This window comes from Anneissia japonica, unplaced genomic scaffold, assembly GCF_011630105.1.
Source record: "Anneissia japonica isolate Jap-2015-1 unplaced genomic scaffold, ASM1163010v1 scaffold1165_len1893470_cov193, whole genome shotgun sequence".
NCBI lineage: Eukaryota > Metazoa > Echinodermata > Crinoidea > Comatulida > Comatulidae > Anneissia > Anneissia japonica.
In genome coordinates this window covers 1117355-1142446 of record NW_022709613.1, presented here as the reverse complement: position 1 = coordinate 1142446, position 25092 = coordinate 1117355, and the positions used below count along the sequence as shown (strand labels likewise).

The 25092-nt window shown below is 35.3% G+C and overlaps 1 protein-coding gene across 2 annotated transcripts in view; it reads left to right on the top strand.

Annotated features, from left to right (window-relative positions):
• The first annotated feature begins 3831 nt into the window (after positions 1-3831).
• LOC117106850 (LIM domain transcription factor LMO4-like) overlaps positions 3832-25092 on the top strand; it is a 43153-nt gene continuing 21892 nt past the window's right edge. Inside the window, exons 1-2 of one of the 2 annotated variants that reach the window (XM_033248326.1) lie at positions 3832-4513; positions 13267-13513. In XM_033248326.1, the coding sequence (XP_033104217.1) occupies positions 4468-4513; positions 13267-13513 (293 nt within the window). In that variant the 5' untranslated portion in view covers positions 3832-4467. Of the gene's footprint in view, positions 4514-5684; positions 5811-13266; positions 13514-25092 lie in introns of those variants that run through there. The other variant, XM_033248327.1, reaches the window with a different exon arrangement.

Here is a 25092-nt window from a genome sequence, read left to right as displayed (position 1 = left end):
TAAGCCTGTATGATCTAGTGCCCACATTATCCATCTATATTACAATAGGCCTATAATACATAATTATTAGTAATATACAATAGGCCTACATATAATATACTATGATCTGTAATAGGCCTTTTAAGTTTAACAAACAATATCAGGAACAATTTGACATTAAAGTAGTAGGCATTAATTAAACAGGGTTGTGGAAAGATGCTTCAGACGCTTGAGTAACAGACGATATGGTACACCCAATAATAACTTTGGAGTCAGTATGGCGCAATTTTTGTTGCGTGGAAGAGCATGGCGAAATTGTGATAATTTGAGTTGGTGTGAAAAGAATTTCGGCCCCGTGAATTCCCCCTCCCACTCCTACGACCTAAATTCATATTTTGGCTTCTCGGGTAGGGAGTTCAGCCATCGGACAAACGTTTGCACTCTCCGGGGTATGTGTTTGCACTGCATACAAGGCAGGCTAATCCAGTTCAGTTAACAAGTGACTCCCATGCATGCATACGAAAAACAGTGGAAAGTACAATATCAATAGGCCTATGGCTGATTATGAAAATGAAAATTAATCCTCATCATAATAACTTGATTACTAATAACGCGAACGAAATATCAGTGAGTTAATTACAACAATTGTTCTGTGCTCTTCAGTAGCACTGGCTTTGACAGTTCCGTTATTAAATTCTGTATTTTAATATCAACTGCTGTCCTTGTTACCTGTCGTAAAATGAAATCTACAAATGTATAGAAGACATTCGCTTTCTAATTTAGTTATTTATTAAATCTTGATCCATATCATGGTGATAAATGATTGACATAATGACGTCATCAGTTATTAATACTGATACAAAATGAAACGCTTATTAAATGCATCAAAGTAACTGCAACAGAGACTAATTTCTAATTAAATTCCTGATACGGAAATTAAAACTTACAGCTTATATAAAAAATAAATGAGATTGAAGCAGACAAATATTACAAAATTGTTTGCTTTCAACTTTCAATGTAAAGTCCTTATGTCTCCACGTTTATCAACACAATAGGTGAAGAAATTATAGTGGCCTGGGTTGTGTATATAACTTTGATATCAGTTTGCGTGGTAGATAGTTTTTGTTATATAAATGAACATAGTAATATTGGTAAAAAAGGATATAATGCTATAATGCTGTAATAATAACAATTCATAGTAACAACAAAAACAACAACAACAACAACAACAACAATAATAATAATAATAATAATAATAATAATAATAATAATAATAATAATAATAATAATAATAATAATAATAATAATGGCAATATAAGCATCAATAATAGGCCTATTACTACTAATACGGTACGGTATATAGGCATGAGCTAATAATATTTATTAGGCCTACTCTAGGTTGTGCAATTTAGATCTCAAATTTCTTTAGGCCTATGAATTCTATTAAGCTTGTTTGCATCTTAATGGTTTCAATTGCTGTGTTATATTATGACCTAGGATCCCTAATAGAGTCAAAATTGAATATATTAATTATTATTTTAAGCGCACCGCGGCGCATAGCAATTTTTGGGCTTCAAAGAATTTGAGGGCGGCGTTTATAAAATAATTATAAGGCCTAAATCATAAAGTGGTACCAGTTGTCTTACTTGTTGCAACGTTAGGTCTATTTAATTCGTGAGAATCTACCGTATAGTATTCAGATGATACGAAACATCAAAGCACTTTATGTATCTACTATATACTCTCGATTTAAAAGGGGAAAAAATTTGATATGTGTAGAACTGATTTTTCTAAGACAGGAAAAAAGTTGTTTGACGGGAAGACTGGAGAACGGTGAATGAGATACAGATTTTTGAATATTTAAAACTGGGAAAAAAGGTGTAAAAAATGTGCGGTTACGCTCCTTTTCCCCCAGTTTTTAAATATTCAAAAATCTGTATCTTATTCCGACCGTTCCCCAGTTTTTCGTCAAACAACTTTTTTTTTCTGTCTTACAAAATTCTGTTCTACAACATATCAACAAAATTATTTCCTCCAGAGCCTGACTCTAAGCACATGAAGTTAAACACAGGGCATGGCTCGTGTTCGAAAGAGGCACTTATCTTCAGTTCATATCAAGCACGTCAATAATTTTTCGTATTTGAAAATTGAATTTTGATCTTGTATAGGCCTGTCTTACCCGTGCTCATTGGAAGTTACAAATAAAGTAATAGAATGTTTAACCTTTTAATATCGTACCTCCATTGTCGTATACCGTAGTTTGTTATGAGTACGTTATGGGTTTGTCAGTGGTTCCTCTAAGCCCTATTACCTGTACTGACGAATTCGGCGAAACCCCCAAAGCAAGAGGATTTTTGTGCTTTATGGGTCTAAATAATGCTATAAAAGCAGATATGTTTGAAAATGTCTGTGCCTGGGTGGGCCTGCAGTGCATTAGTTGGGTTGGAGGACTTATTTGGGAAATTTAAAGAGGGGGTTTCGCCAGAAAAGAGGGGGTTTGCTAGAAAAGAGGGGTTCTCCCGAACCATAACCCCCCCCCCCCGGATACGGGCCTGGTTGTGCCATCGGTACACTGTGAACGAATGGATTTAGTTGTTCGTTATGTTTGATGGAGACAAAATTGTTAATAACTAACAGTACTTAAATATACAAATTAACCAATTTAAATATAGAATAAAAAATTTCAATTGGCTTATCTAATGAAAGAGAGTACATCTTTAATTTTACCACGGAGTTCATTTTACAAACCGCGCGTCACATCGAAGTGAGTAGATCAATTCTCTTTCGTATTGTTTATGAAATTTCATTTGTATTTGAAAAAAAAATGATTTAATTATAAAAATAGACCTAGGCTTATATAAACTAAAACATTCCATAACTTAGGCATAATAAATGCATTAAAATTGATATAAATTTAATTGATTGACGTAAATGGCAGGGGTAATTATGCATACGGTAAGCGTACATGTTTTAGGTATTAGCAGTGGTGTCGTGTTGATATTATTATTAGTAATAGGCCTAATATTTAATTTGTTTTAAAAGAAAGTAACGCTTTGTTTCGTATAACTAGATATTGCCGTATACGTCTGCTTTCAATAGTAGTCTGGTTTTAATATGTAATGTTGCCAACAGTGTGAAAACTTAAAACAACATTGGTTTCATGCAGTTAATGGGTATAATACGTCTGCGCGTGCCCTGGGTCGGAATCTTGCATACATTTTAACTTTATTATGGTTAGCATCTATTCGATATCACTACTGTTGATGTCTCTGAAAATTAGTTTCTGCAGCTTAGAAATTCGAAATTGTCAATAAGATGAACAATTTTGATGACAAGGCTTACGTAGTAGTAATTTCCGATTTTCTGTAGGAGTCTCGGTTCGGCAGCTGTTTTTGCTCTCTCGTGCAGCCATAAGCAGAATTACATGGCCGAGCGTATTAGAACTGAACAAATAATTGGACCCTTAAATGTAAAAAAAGCTAAGTAATTACCTGCACTGCCTCGAAGTAATTGATTATGTTGTCAATTAAAGGTAAGGCAAGTGTTCCGACTCAATTCTCATTATATCTTGTTGGTACAACAGACAACTGTTAATAATATAGATGAGACCATATTCAGCATCGGTAAAACATATTTATATTTTTTTGTGTATATTATTCTTTATGTTTATAATTTCTCAAACGAAACGCCAATATATGTACCTATTATTTACCATGTATAAATATTATTGTGTGGAGGCAATATTGAAATATATAGAGAGTATTTAGCTGTTCAGCTAGGTAAGCATCTGTATAGGATCCCCTACTTAATAATGGAAACTTCCAATTGACCGAAAGAATATAATAACACATGATATATCAAATACCGTCCGTTTACTTGTTATTGAATGTGCAACGTAGTGAAGGCAAAGCACTCAGCTCATGTGATCGCTTCTCAGCTAAAACTAGTCCATTTCATTGAATCGTGTATCGAGTGACAGCCTGTTCAGACGATACGATTAAAGTCGGTTAAGTGATCAAAACTCTAGCAGTGCACGACTGGAGCTTGCACAGCGAACATCGCACGATCCGTCGTTGTTATTTTCCAGCCAGCTCGTCACCGTTCTCAGGCCTAGCATGTTACGCTGAGAGAGGCTTGAAGCATCGCGATCGTAACATTCGTTCTTTTATACTGTTGTTTCTATGGTTACTGGGATTTAAGCTGTTCTAAGTGTAAATGTTGTTCACAAACACACCATTGAAGGATCATATAATACTAATATACCAGTCGTAAAGAGGTAGCATGAGCCACGGTTATTCTAATAACCTCGACTAAACATTTAGACAATACTACGTGAGTAAGAAGGGAGCATCGCTGCATCATTTAGCGGTGGACTTATCGTCTTCAGCAATCGTTTTTATCTGAATCTTTTGGGGCCGATGTTTTATAAGGTAGTCTTCGTTGTTTGTGAATTGTGATAGATTTAGGTTCTTCAATCAGTGATCGAGGATGTCAAACGGTTCATCGACACATTCTAAGTTAATTTTCGAACCTGGTGAGTACATTCATGTCCCACAAACATGTTATAACTTCTAATATTCATTAGAGTCCATGCTTTTCGTGAAAGAATTATATAGACCTGATGGTATGTGTCTAAATATCGAAGAATTTAGTACAGCTTATTAAAAGATTACTTTGGGGAAGGGGAGGGGGACGTCTTCTAAAAACTATGGAGAGTCTGGTCTACGTGCAAATAAAGATCAGCAAATGTATTTACCACCACCACGCGTACTACAATCGTATTCTACTCGAGCACTTTTGTCTTTACTCGCTACAGAGAGCGTTAATTATTTTACGGTCGTCTACAGTGATAGGTGATTGATTGTGTCACATATTCACGTATTAAAAATCCCATTAATAGTCAAGCCAATGAATTATTAGTCTTGGTATTAAATTTAATCGTGCCTTGTCTAAAACAGAGAGCTTTTAGTTTGTCTTCCGTTACTATCATCAGAAATAAGGGAATTAATCTCGGTTATATAGTTACAAGGTCATGGTCCAAGTACATATTTCCCTCTAAAAAGTCTAAGGTCATTGTTTGTTCATATCCATTAAAACAGCTCACTAACGATGTACTGTATACTCATATGTACTACCAGGGAGTTGTTTCTAAATAACAACTCCCTGGTACTACTAAACAGTACATCCACTTTCTTAGATAATCGACTCCATGAATTGATATAATATTATAACCATTTCTTAATAAACTCGAACAAATAAACGGCTGGTGATTGACCCATTCATTAGTGCTGCCGTTGTGTCCGACCACAGAGGAACGTCCCGGGGTGGGTACGTCTTCATCGTTTGATGTGTTCATGGAAACGCCATGCGCTCTTCCACAGCGGAGGACAGTTGTGTCTCCCCATTGAGGTGTATATAATATACCTTGGTCGCCCTAGAAACCAATGTGTTGAAGTCCATTAACCCTCTTCCTCATGGTACACTGTACTGTAGTGTTTATGTATGTTCAGTGTGAAATGGTGTTTGCCGAGTGACTGCTTTCTCGTTGTATACATCGACTCTTAACTTCTTCAGACAATTACAATTCATATTTAACGTGCAGGGCTATGTCAATACACATAACTGTGGTTTCGCAATCCTGTGTACCCTCATGACAGGCAATCTTTCATTTTAATCGTGTGAGCCTAAACGTTCTTGATAAATAGAACATGATTCGGACGAGATGAAGTGAATCGGTTAGACGTAATTACAAGACCACCGTGCCAGCCCTGTGTTATTTTAAGGTATCATTTCCCAGGAACGTACTCCGCTTATGTTTTTGCTATCTGACGGTAAGTTGCTCTTAGATTAGGTTGATGTTTAGAAACACCATTGGTTGCCATATCGATCCTATCACTACCTAATGTTAGCAGCCGGGTCTCTCGGAGGTTGACCTTAGCCGGGCCTTCTTGACTGATAATTAGCGTACGTACGGTACTTGTTTTACGGCCAGTTTGTCTTGTCCTGCCGTGAATAATTTCGTTCAGCCCAAAGCCGAAATATTCTACACCGCAGAGCCTAGCCTCCAGTGACGTTCATAGGGATAATTTAATGAAACGGGCCTTATATTGTTTAACTGACGTATTGTTTAATGTAGGTTAATTGGTTAACGTGAAATTCAGAATATTTGGTGGTAATCAGTTGGTAGCGTTATAGAAACAAACATTGGATGAAGATGGTAATGAAATTGTACTGATGATGTGTTGTGGCGAAATATTTTATATTAAATCACTATGAATGACCCCACTGGAAGTACAGGGAAGTCTTTGAACCGTGGGTTATCATTGGGATGTTTCACACCGAAAGACGTGCACACAATTTAGTATCATTGTACACTCCTGATGAACTAACATTATTGACAAAATGCAAAACTACCGTATCAAAACATAAAACAAGATTTCATTTTTTCATTTCATAAAATAGTTGTAGGCCTACTTCTTTGGAATCGTGCCCACTTTCGCATCTTGTATAAGCATGTTAAATTAGGAAATTCAATACGAGATAAAAAACCTTGGGTAATTAGAATTGTGGTTTTAACTGCAGAGGTTCTTCCATGTTTTAACTATGGATTAAGTCCATTTCCATCGACGGATTCCATTTTATCTGTCGTATGTTGCGCAGGTGATGAGTTAAATTCCGTGATGACAGATTCCCGCCGGCTGATAAACCCTTCTATAAACCTGAAAGATCACGTGCGAAAAAACAAGCAATAATTTAAAAAAAACCTAACGCAGCCCACATACAAAAAATAAACTCACAATACAACACCTCGTCGGCCCTCAGCTATCTTGAAGGACGTTTCCAGTTTGGAATATCTTCCAAGCGTACACGTTCAGACAAATTTAATTAATTCGATTAATTTAATTAAGCAGCGATAAGGTAATAGATAAGAATTCATGACGAAATTGCGAGAAATGTTTTGACTGAATTGAATCTGTGAAAAGATAAGGAAAAGGATTGGCAATTGAAATTCGACTTTTTTTTTTTAGTAAGTTGTTGGGTGTGGTGTCAGTATTCCACTTAAATTAAACCAGAAACATATTTATGTAATTGTGTGTGACACGCGTTCATATTTGACCGTTTGACGCGTTCAGTTTTACAGTTGATGTTAAATATATTTATGTATATTTAGGCACATGAAACAATGGTTGCCAATACCGAGCTTAATCACTGCCTTAAAATAAATGGCAATCCCTTTTCACAAGACAAACACAATGATGCTCATAAATCTTATAATGAGTGGTTGGAGTTATTTTTTGTCGTGAGAAAAAATACTAGTGTTTCTGGATTTCCCAGAATAATATGATTCAAGGCAAACATACCTACTCCGCTACAACTCCTCACCAATATGGTTGTTTCGTTGGCAAGCCATCTTAAAACTTCGACCGGTATAAAACGTGTGACCATCGTGAAATTACATTATTGTATTACGTATCACTTCACAATATATTTATAATCGTGATTTTAAATAAAATTCCTTAAATAGGGGAACAAAGAGATTGTATGATATGATTTGTTGTTTTTCTATTAAAATGTGTTTTTAATGCATGACCTGAATAATTAATAGGTTGAATTAAGCCTTTATTCTGTCGCTTGATAATCGTCGTAATTAAAGCTTTGCCACGTAAATCTAATTAACCAAAAGTTAAATAAAAAAATGTTTATACCGGGAAAATTGCAAATAGATTCCACTATTCAAAAAGTGATAAACGTATAAGGTTCCTGTAAATTTACAATTCAAAGTTTTGTTTCTTATTCCCCCTTTAGGTCTAGCTACAGTATCATTCGGTTTTGGTTTTTTTTCTCTTTCTTTTACACGATGACCGTAAAAACATACATAAGCCTATTATAGGCTACGTCACAATTCTTAAGGACATTAATCCTAGGCTCAACTACAATTTATGATATAATACGCTTCAGTTATTAAAATATTTCACAAAATATCGTCAATATAATTTATTTTATTAATTATGCTGGTAGATGAAATTAAACAATAAAAATATAGTTGAGCAATAAAATGCGTAGTAAGGTTTTTTGCCAGATGTGTACAACATTGTTGTGAAGTAAAATGTAAATTAAAAGACACACAACACTACACACATGCAGCACTCAAAAGCTACACATTACGCACAATTTATGAAACTCGATTTATGGCTATACAACGGATGGGTTTCAAATAGCCACTGGCTATGTGATTTCCAGATAATAAGAAACATAACTTTTGAAAATTATGATTCACAACTCAAATAGAAGAAGGGAATACAGTGCAGTACTGTATACGGAAATGGGGTTCAGTTCGAAGATACTGTACATACAAAGTAATAATAATAATAATAACACGAATTGAAGCCACGTTTTTCCCATGTCAATCATCGATCGTGTTGACACGACCTTTCTCCACGTGCTAACACGATCGCCACGAACCACCATTGACTACAGCTTAAAGATACTTTTACTACTCATGTTGAACTAATAAACATGAGCCCTTAAACGTGAACAATAAAATGCAATAACAATATTTTTATATTTAAGTTAAGTTATTAGCTTTGAAGTCAAAAGTAGAAAGAGGAAACATTTCCTCGTATATTAATAACACTGAGACATATTGCCTGTAGTAATACTTTTCCTTATTTCAAGAAATCACTATTGGCTAGTTATCAATTTTTAAGATTTTCCTAGCAAGAATTCTCCAAATCGCAGTGATTGTTGCAATCTGTCTCTCGTTGGAAGTTGATAATTTGATCTTTTTAAATGAACAGTTCACCGTTTTAATTATTATTTTTCCAGATACACATTTTTTTTTATAAGAACAAAGTTTATAAGAACAGCAAGGCTGAAATTGCTTAAAAATAAGAACAAAATACAGTAAGAACAAATTGAGGCTGAGGTAGAATTTCAAATGAGGTTTTCATTTTTATAACATAGAAAAAAACAAAAAATTGTGACTATGTGACTATGTACACTTTTTTATTTTATAAGAACACATTTTGTAAGAAAACTGAGGCTGAAAATGCTTAAAAATTAAGAACAAAATAAGAACAAATTGAGGCTGAGGTAAAATGTCAAATGAGATTTTTATTTTTAAAAACTAGAAAAACTAAAAAATTATATCTGTACCTTATGTGCAGTAGGTGTGACTATGTAATACCCTCTTTAATACAGTGGCGCAGACCTACCTGCCGTTATTTGTGGCCATTTTTTGCAGGGGCCATTTTTTCAGGGGCTCTTTTTTCAGGGGTCATTTTCCGGGGCCAATTTACCTACATTCCAGTACAGTGTATACTGCTGTACAATAATAATTTTCTATGTTTGAAAAGCGTGTAACATAAGAACAAAATAAGAACATTTTGAGTCTTAAATAGGCCAAAAAATAATGAGCCTGGGTAAAATTTTACTGGTTCTTATAAAAAAAAAAGTGTAATGCTATTTACAATACAGTACTATACTGCTGCGTAGGCCTAATCTCTTGTTATTAAAACAAATAATATACTGCTGTACAATACAGTAATTATTTTACATCTTTAAAATGTATGTAAATTTAGAACAAAATAAGAACATTTTGAGCCTAAAAATTGACCAAAAAATATGAACACTGAGTCTGGGCAAAATTGTACTGGTTCTTATAAAAAAAATAATGTAATACACAGACCGAATATTTTTTTTTTATTTAGCCGGTAACAAATTATTATTTTTTTTTAAATCAACGAATAAATGAATTATTTTGATACGGTACATGTTCTATTGAAAGTTATTACAAACCTAATGTTTTGATTGAACATGCGAGATGGTTTTGTCATGGAGAATTATATCATACTGTAATATTAATATTATCATGATATAACCAGGCCTCTATCGGTTTAATTATTTCTAAAGCACTAGATATCAGTTATTAATATCACAAAGTTGGAGAGATGTCAATTATCTTTGATACTCTAACCGCAATCATATCAACGCTGATCACTGTGGACAAGAGGAAACATATTATACGTCAGGTACGCTCTTCTCGACCAATTTGTCTTATCACTCGCAACGAAGTTGTACATTGTTTTGAATTGTTTCCGTTATCTGTTGTTATTTAATCGTCCTAATAAAAGCATCTAAAAGAAGATGAGATTATTGACGGGCCATGAAAACATCCGCTCGTTTGAATGGCTGTGGGTGTTCAGACGGCTTTGTTCTAGGCAAGAGTTTGGTCCACGAGAGGATGGAAGGCTTAGATCGCACCCTACTCAAAGAAAACCCGATAACAGTAAAAATGTCCAAGTGTTTCCTCATCGTGGAAGGAAGCCCTGGATGTTGTTTCCCAACTTCCAGGCCTGTTTCCTTCATCCATGCTTTTCCCGGTGTTGTGGCTTGTTTTGGTCGGGAAAGACGCACGTTGATTGGATGAGGCCAAGGGCAGCCTGTGTAATCTCTACTCAACAGACAACGATACTTGCTGGTTTTGTATAGATCAAACCATGGAGGTATAAATACCTCTATGAACAAACCAACATCGATTTCTCTGGTTAGCTCTGATATGACAAAGAACAATGAATAGGGCCTACATTTAATTCAATATCTGTATGTTGCACAGTGTGTTGATATTACCTGCCAGACCTCAGGTATATTACTAATAGGCCCCTATGCATTATTTATCTAAAGTATCGTATCTGTCTATGAAGAAGGTGTATCCAGGTATAGTTATGATCTGTATAAATAGTCAAGCACATATAACTTTGTAGTATTCTTTGTCAACGATTGGCTTAAATTACAATGTGTAGTAGGCCTACATCGTTAAATGTCTTTCTCCCATCGTGGTGTACATTGTTTAACTTTCATCCAATTATTGGAGATTTTTAGGCTGTCACTGATCGTTGGAGATGGAATATAGATAAAATTTGAAGACCTATTTTTTTACTCGATCTGAATGGATATTAGCGAAGAAGATGATGAAAGCTTTGATTTGAATCTTGGCAAACAAGCTTATTGTATTTTTTTACACTCAAATGTCAGTGGTCTTTATTCTAAATTATATTTGACTGGAGGCCACTCTGGTTAAGTGAGTTTAAATCAGTTGAACAATACGCATAGAGTTTGCGTCAAGTATTTATTTAAAAATATATATATATATATATCCTTAGAATTAAAAACTCACGGCGTACATCTCGGTATGTCCATTTCAATTTAACAAAAAGGCTTAACGGTGTAAAAAGTAACGGTATACTCTCAATTGTTCAGGCCTAGACCCATGGGTCTTGTGATTTAATAAGGTCGCTTTGTATCCCTTCGTCGAATGATTTTTGGGCAGTGGTTCAATGGTGACACCTTCTGCTTGGTGCATGCCCCGTAGCTAGAATGTTTGTTTTAGTGGAGTGCATTTACAAAGTGATTATATTAGGCGTTTGTTTTGCTATGAAAAGCTAGGGTAGAGTTTTAAATTACTGTTAAGATCTCGGTTGAATTAGAAATGAAACATGTTTAGGCTAATTGGTTTAAATTTCATCTTATATTTGTATTGTAGTTCTCTTTCACACATGTACTAAATTTACGGTATCGTTGTTGGGACAGTAGCTCACTAAGTGTGAATGTATAATCAAGCATGCGTATGAGTAGGCCTACAGGCAACGAGCGCGTCCATGTGTAAGTGCGCATTTCGACGACGATACACTTTGCATCTGATTGGTCAGTATCGTATCGATACGAATCAATTCAAGCGTGCATTGAGTCGAGTAGTCACATTTTTAAACTTTTCTTGTACACTCCGAATGGTGGCGCACGCACATTGCTTTACAAGAACTGAACAATTCGAACGCCAAATACTACACTTGTCTTTGTGATGGTTGATCAATGTTTTCAATCATAATTGCAAGCAAAATTAATCACTGCTAACCGAAGAAAGTAAAATTATGTTTGTGACCGAAACATCGAACAATTTACGGTACAATTCACAACAAATACCGTCCTATTATTCTTAAAGTTGACAAAAAGGAAGAACAATTAGGCCTAATATAATCCGCCCAACAAAGTTTATGGAGAAAACATGATTGGTTTTATTTTACCACAGACAGTGGTTTTACCTATGAGAATAGTCTTTGGTTTTTACATTTCTCCTAAGAAATCGCAGTAGGTCTACAGTAATGCAATAAACATAAATAGGCCTATAGATCTTTTCACCTGTATTTTGTGAAATGATTGTGATTGAGCGAAAGTGAAAATATGGTAGAGGAATCAAGCAGCGAACGTGCAGAGTCAATGTAAGCACGTCCGTGGAGTAAACTTGGAGGGAAGATGGGGTAACACGGTTACCGTGGATAATCAAATTATAGGCCTAATGAATTTAAATAGGGTGTAGATGAGGAGGAGGCCATATCTAAAGATAAGCACGACCCAAGCATTCGTGAAGTAGAAAGTGTTGCTTGTGTATGCGTAAAAAAATCTCTACGGTTAATGGATGACATGAAAATTGGCTTGACCCCAAAGTTCACCTCTCTGAATTCACATTAAATGTGCTCAGTACGACGATAATTTTAGCGTCCTCTTCGATCCTTCGTTCCTACCCCTCGCATCGCAATATTATACAGTGTTTTGGAATCCTCTTTCTCTGTAGGCGGTCGAGGTGTAGCTTCTCCCTACTAATTGCTCCAATTAGGCCCGCAGCTGACAGTATTGAGTGGTGCATCTATAGTGAAATCAAAATTAACGATGTTTTTTTACCATTACTCAAGACCTCGGAGTCAATCAGGCAGGCCAGATGTCCAAGCTACCTCTGACCAGATAAGTGGGGTCTAATACGTCGTTCGACGAGAAATGCAAAATTGGATTAATGAAACACGAACCGCCTGGAATATGTGACAAGTTATTGTCTTGTTTCATCGTGTAATAGCTTCGTCACCATGGCGTTTATGGCGTCTTAATAAAATAATTTAAGCCGTTTAGTTGTAAGAGGGCTGTTAAGATCGGTCAATTCTAACGCGTGTATATTGTACAGTACATTAATACACCGCGTATATAGCATTTAATCACCGTTCACTTCCAACCAGTGTCGGATATAGGTCGGGCGGCTATCTCTATTTTGTTTTACTCTTGATCATGTTAAGCTCATTCAAGCTGGCAAAAAGCAAGCACCTGTATTATTTGTAATTAAGTTTATCACTTATATTCTATACTCCACATAACATTGCATGTAATACCTTAATTCATTATTAACTTTTTCTCTACTTGCCAACAGAATTAATTAAGAAGTTCATATTTTGTGTTTTCTTATAGCATCTTCAGAAAGTAAGGAAAATATGCGACCTAACGCTAACACAGCCAATAGTATGAATCCGTCGTCTGCACGGTTTTGCGCGGGATGTGGAAGCAGTATTGTAGACCGATTTTTGTTGTTTGCTGTCGATAGTTATTGGCATACTGGATGTTTGAAATGTGCGTGTTGTGATGCGCAACTCGAAGACATCGGACCATCCTGCTTCTCCAAGAGAGGGATGATCTTGTGTAAAACAGACTACTTGAAGTGAGTATTTTATTGAATACAATTGGTTTTGATACGTTGACTGTGAATCCCCACACATTGTTCATTAGAGAGTACTAACGGTAATCGACCTTTCCTAAGTATCAGACTTAACAATTGACCAATTAGATTAGGCCTAGGAATACGTTTATGTACCACAAGAACACAACATTACGTACGTTTACAGTCGTTTTTGCAACTAGGCAACAATAGGTCTATCGCAAGGAATGGGGTTTATAGTGGAGACGTCGATTGTGCGATTATAGCATGGTACGAAATTTTAAATTGTTTGTTTTAATTTCTTTTATTGGTACAAATCCAAGCATTGGAAAACATTAGCTAAACAATCACAAGTAGGCTATTTAAAAAAGAAAAATATTCAGAAACGGATCCTAATGACCTGCGTACCCCACCCTAGCCAAAGTACATGAGATAAGGGAATTACGTAACAGTAAGTCCTATTGACCCCTATAACCCACCCTAACCAAACTATGCATCATGTGGTAAGGGTGTATAATAACTGTAGCTCATTTATTTCTTTGTTATTCGTTGCATGTACTATGCATCATGGGGTAGGCAAGTTACTCCATTAAGGTCATGACCCGCATACCCCAATACATTAGTTTGGAATTATGTTCAACACATGGACAATTTATTACATAACTAGTTTAAGTTAAGTATAGTACAGTACTCGTAAAGAAAATCATGCTTTTTCATTGCAGGTATGCTCATTGCGCGATCATATTTAGAGCAAGCGTGGTGAAGGGAAGTAGGCCTACGTTAGGGCTGATAGGCATATGAAGTCTATTGCAATAAATCAATAGACGGTAACTTCAATTGCAGTGTGAACAATAGTTACGTAGACATTTAATAAATAGGAACGGGTAGCGAAACTCGTGTATTGTGGTATCACTCGGAATATCAGGTTTTCACGTGAAATAAGCTAGAGTACATGATATTAAAATTATGATGACACGAATAAATAACTCTATAACACGAACTCTAAATTGCATTGTATCGTACATCAGCGAGAACATTCACACTTCTCTCAACAACTCTTCTAATTAATATAATGTTCGGATGATGTGTTAACGATTTTACTCGCCACAAGCATGAATAGTTTCATCAATACAACATTACGAGTGGTCGCTGTGGGCTTGGGCCTTTTCATTAAATAGCTCTTTCTAATTGCAGAACCTTAACACACGCTCTTCCCGCAGACGGAAATTAATTTTAATCAAACGTAACTGATAGACTTTGGATGTATTTTATTAGAAGTTAGTTTCCCCATTCATATCATCTAAGCTCTTTATTCGCAGTTCCGAAAGCGAGTCTTAATGGGAAAAGTGTAAAGCCGAGATACGTGCGTTAATAAATTGCTCATTAAAGCAATTTAGATTTTAATTAAAATATTGAACGTTACACAGTAGGGAAATCGCACTAATTCTACACCAGGAAACGGTTTGTATTGCGATAACCTCTGTCTGCAATGCGGTAACTGCAGAGACCACCGCGCTACTGCCTATTGCGCGCGTTACATAGCCTTTATCAGTGACGCAGTACGGACGCAAAAAAGTCGATTATAAGTACGCGTTATATAAGGGCAAATAAAAAAATTATTGTGTTGGCCACGCCCGACCGACCCAAATTTTATGAAATATCAGGATCGGCATTTAGTTTTTTTATTTTTTTTAATTTATTAATTTTTTTTTTTTTTTTTTTTTTTTTTTTATTTTTTTTTTTTTTTTTTGCTACAAGGAACAATATTTTTTTTTTATGAGCAAATTAAGAAGGCTGGAATAGTCTTGGCCAAGGCCTAGCCTATTTTGCTAGATGGTGCGCGATGCGAATCCAAAATTGTTGTATTATTTGTGTATTTGCTACCGTACTTTTTAGGCGTAAACACATTTTTTGTTTCTAAGTTATTTTGATAGGAAGGCCTAAGTGTACGAGACTTGCGAGTGCCGAACGATATTTCGTGCGTACCAAATTTAATGCACCGTGATTCATATGTTCCAAAATATATTTCGTTTTCTTTTGTAGGTAATTGCATTAACATTCCACATAAATGAAACATTGCCTCCGCACTGTACATAAACATGTAACAACTCGCATAAGTCTATGCAAATATACATAAACATAGCGAGAAATTTTTGTTTATAAATACTGTATTGATTATTATTAGATACTCATATGCTCCTATTTTATGTAGAATAATAAATTCAACGAATGTAAGGATTAATCATTTCATAATTTTATGATTTCTTTAGTTTTAGTTGTGTTGTGCTATCTCAGTCTTCTGTTTATATTAATCATGAGCTACTTTAGAATTTAATGACGTCCAAATATTTTAGTAGGATTTTTTTCTATGTCAAATGATACACTGCTTTTAATAATAATAATAATTATTATTATTATAATAATGATCAATATTAATAATAATAATAATAATAATTTTATTATAATATGATTGTTATTGTTGTTGTTGTTGTCACTGTTACTGGTGTTGCTGTTCAAATTATTAAAATACAGTAAGGCCAATTAATAGTTAATATAAAGGCTTAGGCCTACGTACGTAGGGTAAATAAATACTGACCTACCGTAAGTGACGAGTGTGCGGCTTTTGTGTACACAGTATTAACATTAAGTTGTGTATTTATTTCATGGATTGTATTCATGCATCGTAACGGTATACGGTATCGTATTACATCGATTACTGGTTGATTCTAGTCCGAAAGTTGATTCTAGACAGTTCTTGAATTTTACTGTTAAATGCACGACGCGACATGATCTATAAAGCGTTTTATATCGACGCATTCCACACTCAACTTGAGGACGTAAACCTGAGATCACATTGATTGACAGTGTAATATAACCCCACGGCAAATTGCCACTCACAATTCCAGACCCAATCATACCCACTCTGCCTTTGATCACGTTGGACGTTTCGTACCACTTCAGCGCATACTTCAGCATCACGTCAAGCTAACGCTTATTGTATTTACTTTCTTTTTCTCTCCGAAAGCTAATACCACTAATTGCGTTTTCCATAAAGGAATTTAGATTTTATCGAAATACAATATTGAAGAGACTAATTGCATCCTACGGGGCTATTTGCTACGGGAAGAAACACAGTTGCTTCGATATGTCCATTTTACAAAATGAAATGAGTCCTAATGATGGTGATGCGACCCATAGCCCATTGAAGATTACATCACGCATAGACACCGGATGCACATGTCGTTAAGAGTCAATATGTCAACATTCTATGCCCATTGATAAATAATAATATATAATATAAATAATAATAAATAATAGTTTGTCATAGAGATAGATTGGAATGCTAAGGGTACGTTCCCACTACAAAACACACTTTTTGGTGACCTTTAGAACGAACTCTACAATCATCCGGGAGCCACGATGGTCCAGTCCGGGATAAATTCTTGCACTGAGAGCGGGACGCTGGGGTTCAGGGAACAAGGAAAACCCCTTCCCGGGAAGCAGAGCATCTAAGTCATTTGCAAAGTTAATGGTAAAGACAGACCTTGCCTTGCCTTTTGGATAGCCAAATATCATTTTTCAAATATTGGCTATCAAATAGAATAATAAAATGAAATGATCAAATACCTTTCGTAGTGAACTGCTTTGAATCAAATGTTGATTTATTTTGTTTTATTTTTTCGATCCTCTATGAATATGAATGAGGAATAGGCCTATATTTGACATTACTATACTTATTTTTTATTCCTACATTTACAATAAAGACGTACGGTCTGTTTCACTGAGTGGGACTCATAGTGATGACCAGAGGCCTATAGTTATAGAATTCTTTGGACCCTCCCTATCCCTATCCCTTATTATTGGCGCCACGCTTAATCGGTGAGCTCGTAAAATAAATCCACTACAACATTATCAGCGCCATAACTCGCCTTTTTTTTTAGTCTTAATATTAAGGATAGAAATGTTTCGAGAGGGTAGTAAAGAAGTCATGATTTACTGTTCTGTCAAAATTCTCGGTTCACTACTACCGAGTCATTGTGCTCAATCACGACTTAAACAAGCCCTACTTACACCATGCTTACACTAATGCTATCGAAACGTTTACGTATAATATATTCCTTGGAGTGTCATCTGACCAGGTTCTGGCCGTGTATACAGATAAGGGGCCAGGATTTGTGATCTTCGTGTTGGATTGTTTTTACATTATTTGTATTCAGATATACAACTGGGAATTATGTGAGATCTGAGAAGAAAGCATGGCCAAATTAGTACACTGTAGCAACAGCGTGGAGGATTTGAACGCAAAGCTCCACGCAACGTTATCCCGTCTTTGGTGACACGTTTAAAAGTTAACCGTGTTTAGGCCCGCGGCATAATGTGTTTAGGTTTCTGACGTATTGAGGTATTTAATATCATTATGTCAAATACCTAAGCACATTTAATTCTAAACATGTCAAGATCCTAAGCACATTAAGATATATCTAAACACGTTTAGCTTTTGAACGTGTCACCAAAGAGGGGAAACATTGCGTTATCCTCGACGCAGTTTTTTCAGTGTGATTTTTAAAGTGCGCAACTATACCCATTTAGAAACAAGAATTGGAAGTTTTAACTGAAAAAATATCAGGGATGGGTTATGATTATTATATTATAAACTTTATTTCAGATTTTGTGTCTGTGTCACAGCCACTTTTTTGTGGTATGTTGACGACTAGAAAGCCTATAGAATTGTTTTTCTCATTCGAATCCATTATAGGCACATCAATATTTTTAATTCATTATCAGTTGGTAATAATGAGTTAGGCCTATTATATAGGTCATGTACATTACGCTTGGTATTTCATACACGATTTAACGCCCCAAAATGTATGGCATATAATAGAGTACAGGGTGTAGGCCTATATACGGTATATATAACAGATAAATAAGCATATAAGCCTGGACTATATAAACAAATGTAATAAAAACTTAGGGTTTTTCTGTATGGCTTCTTACGAGAAATCAGTTATTATTTCATATTTAAAAAGAACAGAACATAATATCGCTATAAACAATAAATATTAATGCCGACAATACTGCTAATTATTTATTGAATTGTCAATACCAATAAGAGTTTTAAATAGCTTTAAATATATTACCACATCAGAGCACGAACATTCGTCCTTATGGGGATATTCATTAAACTAACAAATAATTCCAATTCTTAAGGTATACAATAAAGCTGTAACGTGTATCGTTGATATATTTGATCCATTAAATGTGTTACGGAATACCAAGCTCTATATATTCCAACAAGTCGAGGTCGATGTAATGCTACCGCGACACGTTTGATATTGCCGATGGCCGACAGATGAAAGAACAAATTAATACGTTAATAACGAAGCGTTAAAATGTATTTTAGAATTTTCGCATCAGCTCGAATATTTAATGTAATATCATTGAACGGATATGTTTATTATTACCAATAATATTTAGGACACAATCTTGGAGAACTCTTACCAGTTGTCATGGTAACATTTTGATGATTCCGAAGACGTCGATTTGGTGAAGTTAAGTCACTATTCACGTGCTTATCATTTAACCAATCAGTGAACGTCATAAAAGATTCGCGTGCCTGGATGTAACTGTATATAATACGTGCGTTGATATCATTAATTGTGAATTGAATTTATTGATCATCAATTTAATGAATTTACTAATATGCTGTTCATTAGCTAAGGGCAATCATCTCGCCATCATATCGCGGTAAATGAGCCGATAACCTTGCAAATTATTTTCAAGTGACTTGTCTTTTTAAAGTCATTGCCCTAAATTCAAACTATGATAGAATAATATGGTTAATTAAGAATTGAGAAATGATACACCTCTTTCGCTCCACCGCTAACACGAAACTTCATTCCTTTTTTCGGTCATTTTCGTGGTTTTTTATTTTAAATGTAAATAATAATGATGATCATTACATTCCTTGGACTGTTAGCGAAAGAAATTATAGGCCTATTAAATACTAGATCAAAAGATTGTTGTCATATCAATCTATAATTGTTGTGCGCATTTTCTCATGTTGGTACACAATCCGATTGTGCGCATTTCTCGTAGGCCTATAATACTTTAGGTAAAAGGATGAAAATTAGGCCTTTGCGTAGTAATGAAATATGAAGATATCCTTATGCCTAAAACTACCAAATCTTGCATTGTTTGTATTATAAATACATAACTGTAAATATTTGCCTGTTTATTTCGCGTCTCTAAAAACCAAAACAATTTGATTGTCGATTCATGACTCCTCTTCCCCTGCGTTTGTACTCAATTAGGTCAACTTCTTATGAAGTCGTATAAACATGGTAACGATAGTTGTCAATTACGATTTATGTTGCCAAATTATGACTATCGTCTTATCACATATAATCTGGAGATTATCATCGATGAATAGGAAAATATATTTCGTTTTCATTACATCAGATAATTTATTGAAAACAATCAGTAGTGAAATGAAACGGCTTTTATTTTATTTTAGATATTAGTAATTACATTACATCGAATCTGTAAACATGCACAGTGCTATTAATAATTGTTACGACGATAAGCGCTCTTATTATATGTCGTTGATTCATCTTAAATCTATTTTTTTTTTCTGGGGTAACATTTTGGATCGTCATAAACACGTCTTGTCGAAGAACGTCAACCGTGGATTAATGGTTATTGATATAAAAGCACTTAGTCGAATCTCAATATTGCAAAACTCTCAGAAAAAACCAGATGGGAAAAAGAAAAACTCTACTCAACATAGCATTAATACCTTTAGGGAAGAAGCCCCTCAGTCGAGGTTTTTCGCTGATAGATTGCAGGGAAAAATCCCTCGGCTCGTCGAGAGAGAAAGCACTCTACTGGTGTAATTCATAATGGACTCTGCATTATCTCCAGCATGCGAGAACATATCCATCTATGTACATTTGCATGTTTAATGATACTTAGCAATAGAGAAGGTCTGTGTTGTTTTGTTCGGTATAATTAACCGTTCATTCCATCATCTTTTGGCCCACTTTACAAGCCGCCTTATCTCAAGCACATTATACAGCATTTTTAGAAAGCGTGCCTTGCATAATGTATACTATTACTACACATTACGACATGCGTATCCTTTTTATCTAATACTTAACGTGTATCATATAAATTCTAAAAGCGCGCGGAGGAATAAGACTTTTTAATGTACACGTCGACAGCTTTAGTGTACACATTACGCGTAAAATAATAACATAAGTGAATGTAAGCTCGAGCGCTTATGACGAAGGCAGTACACGAGAATGACACGAAACGTTTGTCGAATACTTTACACGTGCTAATAATTTGGTAAACGCGTTTAAATGGCATTGCACGCGCCACACAAATCCTCATTTTCGACACAATTCGTGTCATTCTCGTTGTAAAACATACAGTACCAATTCCTTCACTGCCTTTGATGTATGTTTGAACTCGTGGCCGGAATTATCCGTGTTTGTTGTCAATTCCCATTCTCGTCTATCAATGATCTATCTGCTTACAAATTCATCTAATTGTTTTGTATATTATATTTAGTAGACCACTCTTACTTCGCATCGTATCCATTTAATCTGATGACGTATTATATGCGCGAGTGTTCTATAAGTCACGCTAACTTTCGCGTCAACCTGGTTTTCGTCTCGTTCAAAAACCTCCATCGTCTCAGATGCATTATCAACATCACTCGTTGAATGCGAATCCAAATTGTTTCATAATGTTACGCAAATTTTCCATTATCGTCAATTTTCATTTGAAGCCAATTATATTAGTCGCATTAGCAGTAGAGTACCTAGGCTGATCATTGAAGACGTAGTTAATCTCGCTAGCGTCAGCACATGCTCATGAAAAAAAAATCTCGTCTTGTGTAGAGAGCTATGACAGCATATAACTGCCGCTGGTTATTGTAGCAGTCCCACTTTATTATGCGTTAAATATCCAGAGCCCGCATTATCTTTGTACCGTATATGTGCTCAAAATCTCGTGTCTTTTAAGTTCTCATCTCACGCGATAGGCGTAGGATAAGAATACGAGTGCGTACGGAATGACGTGACAACGCGAGACTGTTACTTTAACGTTAAGTAATACATTCTGACCTGACGCAATTAATAGTCCTCTGTCCCTGTTTTTGACGCATTACTGACATTCGTTGCCTCTACAACCTATCAACTGAAATCTATCGGATGGCTTGAATACTTTAACGGGCATAAATTGTTGTTAATTGCAATTTAATCATACAATTGGTACACATTTACTTTGCGATAGCATTCTCGAGTGCAAATTATGTAGGTAAATTGGAATATCTATTTAAAACCCGTCAACCAAGCTCTTTTCGCGCCATTGAAATTTTCCTCTATGTAACCATTAATCTTAATGTTATAAATGGAGAAGCCTTTTGGGGAACGAATCGAAATTAGGCCCAAGGCTGCAGTTGTTTAGTTTGACCAGTCTGCTTGTGTTTTTATTTTGCAGTTAATAAATCGGGTTTGATTTTTTTTCTCTAATAGACCTACATAATTTCATTTTTTACAATTATTAAGTGGGTTGATAATTTTAGTGTTGAAGAAAACTGAAAGTATGAAAAATGTTTCAGGAACTGGGGGTGGGGAGGGGAATGATTTTAAAATGGTTATTGATGCATTCGATCGCTGTGAATTTGTTTTCATTTGTTATGTTAGTGTAAACATGGTTGTTTCAAGGTCTAGTTTGTATTTTCATTTAATTTTGACTTCAATATTATCAAAGAAGGTCTTGGCTGATTAATCTTGTATAGATCACGGCCCGCCACCATTTTCTTGCCTTTTAATTTACGTATTATGATCGAGTCGTATTTACTTTCACTAAAAGCATGTATTGCAATCGAAATGGATAATACAACAACCGCGCGGTCTTAGAATAATAAACATAATAAATGGTTTTGTATTGAATTCAGAAAAAAAAATATCAAAAAGATAAGAAAACACGGGTATAAGTGAATTGACGAAGCCGTTAAGATTTGCTCGATTTATTGCCCGTTAATGAATTCTGCTCTTTATCTAATGCAATATGTCGCGATACGAGAAATCATTAAGACCCATTTGGTACTAACATAAACAAAGTTAACAAGGAATGGCTTCCTAAGTATTATTTCTCTGGCTATCATTTACTTTCATTTGTTGATTTCAGGTTCTCTTTGTGCGCTGACTATGTCACTCATTAAATATCACTTTTAGCCTAAGTGATTAATGCACGAACTAAAAGTACAATTGATAATTTTTCTGTTACTTAATAATCATATGACCTCCTTGTCAATTCCTGTTTCATTAGGCTATCCATGGGCATAGATCGAGTGTTTTGATTGGTTGAGTATATTCCTTGCCTGCTATTACGCGCGCCCTTAATGCGCCATCTATTCACTGCTTAGAGACGATTCATCATTTACTATGCTTGCGGCGTGAAATGTTATCTAATGGCATCGCGATGAAAACGAACTGTCATAAACACTGCATCAATCTATTATTTATTCAGGTCTATGCGACGTTAATCTATCATACCGCAAGTCGAAATTGGTCATTTAACCGCCATTCGAGCCAGTAACAACGTTATGCACAATTCCACCAATCAGCAATTGCCATATATCATCCTTAAAATATTAAGTATACATATTTAAATGTAATTTTATATGGCGTTTTCCACCGGAATTAATTAAACTGCACATTTTAACCATCTTAAACACTGTTTTAGTTAGTGCTACAGCTGGCCCCTATGTGATTGTCCCATTGTCCGGTCATGGTCATTGCTGTACCTGTCCTACTTTCCAGTGCGTGACGTCACCCATCGAATGCGATTATACCGCCTGAGAACAGATGATTTTAATTTGTTTTGCAAACATTAGCAAGGAGTTGATATAGAATTAGTACTAGTTTCGAGTTGTTCCTTAGTGTGGTTGATGGAAGACCGTCGTATGGAACGCTAAAAGGTTTCATCTCGAATCAGAACACTTACTAAATTGTAAACCAATTTCCACATTAATCGCGTTCGTTAGCGCGTTACTTGCAAATTATGAACGCGTTCTACAGCAGCCCACCCCTGTTTGACCACCAATAATTGTATTGGTATATTATTATTAATATTATTATTATTATTAATATTATTATTATAATAATTATTATTATTATTGTTATTATTATTATTATTATTATTATTATTATTATTATTATTATTATTATCATTATTATTATTATTATATCATGGTGCTTATTGAAGATTGCAAACTTATAGCATGTTTTCATTATGATTTGTTTGTTCATGGAAGAGAAATGATGAGGTCCGGTAGCCTTTGCGATGTAAATGCATAGGACTCCTAGGTCTATTGAGACTCGCAGTAAAGCACGAAGCTTGAAAAAAAAATACCATTAATTGTCTCATTTGTTTATATCATGCCTCTTCATAATGTGATGAATTTATCTCGTCATGTTATTACTGTAATCAGGAGAGGCAGCGTTTTTAAACTTTCCCCGTGACCTACATTCACTTAACCCATTACGGTAGTTCATACTTCGCAATGCCAATGATAATACATCGTGTAACACCCAGGTGCGAAAATAGATCGAAGACAATACAATGTTTGCAAGTTTTATCGACAGTTCTACAGCCTCCGGGATAGTGCAGATTTCGGTTTTAATTGGCCTAGAAATATGGAAAGTCGTTGCCGCTTATTCTCAATCATGTTGGAATCCTGATACACCCGATTTGTTACTTATCTGTGCCGTTTGGGGTTTTGTCAGAGATCCAAATAGTAATGACGTCACTGTTAGAAAGTTGGTCACGTGATCATATGGCACAATAAAGATGGACTCGGGCTAAAAGTGATTCGAACTCCACTGTACGTAATTTGGTACAATTGACCTATATATTATAGGCATGCATTTGAGCGATATTAGGTTAACGTTCAGAAGGCATGGAAATGACATTATCGCATTGGGCTCGAATTATGCATTTCATATGTTTCCATTAGTCATACAGTATTTCATAATTCTTTAAGTATTGTTATTATTCGTATATCTTCTTAACGTGTTCAAATTTGCCAGATTGTTTAAGCCACATAAGCATACCTTTATACAATGCACAATACAAAAAAACAGCTCCAATCCTCAGTGTCAATGCGGTGTAGTGAATTCGCTTTAATTTTAGTCTGAGGGGGCCGGTGGGGCGGGTTTCGAGCTCGGAGGTCGTTATTAAAACTCGGATCGGTGAAGCGTGGGGTACGAACTCACGAGGGCTGAATTCGACGTGTCGCCGGGATAAACACGGGTAAAAATATTCAAGCCTCACGTGACCTTTCTTTGATATTTTTTAGTGTTTTTGTTGTAAAATTTAAAGTTTCTATTCTCATTAACTTTTTAGATCCATTCTGTAAGTGGCGGGTTTCCCGCTGTTGAATGTGATTGTAAATAAATAAATATAAATAAATAATGTCCGCGGAGACAGATATGGCTCTCCAAATGCAAGCGAACGGTATGGACCTTAGTATCTGTAGAATGGTGTATAAAAGCCATTCCACAGGTATT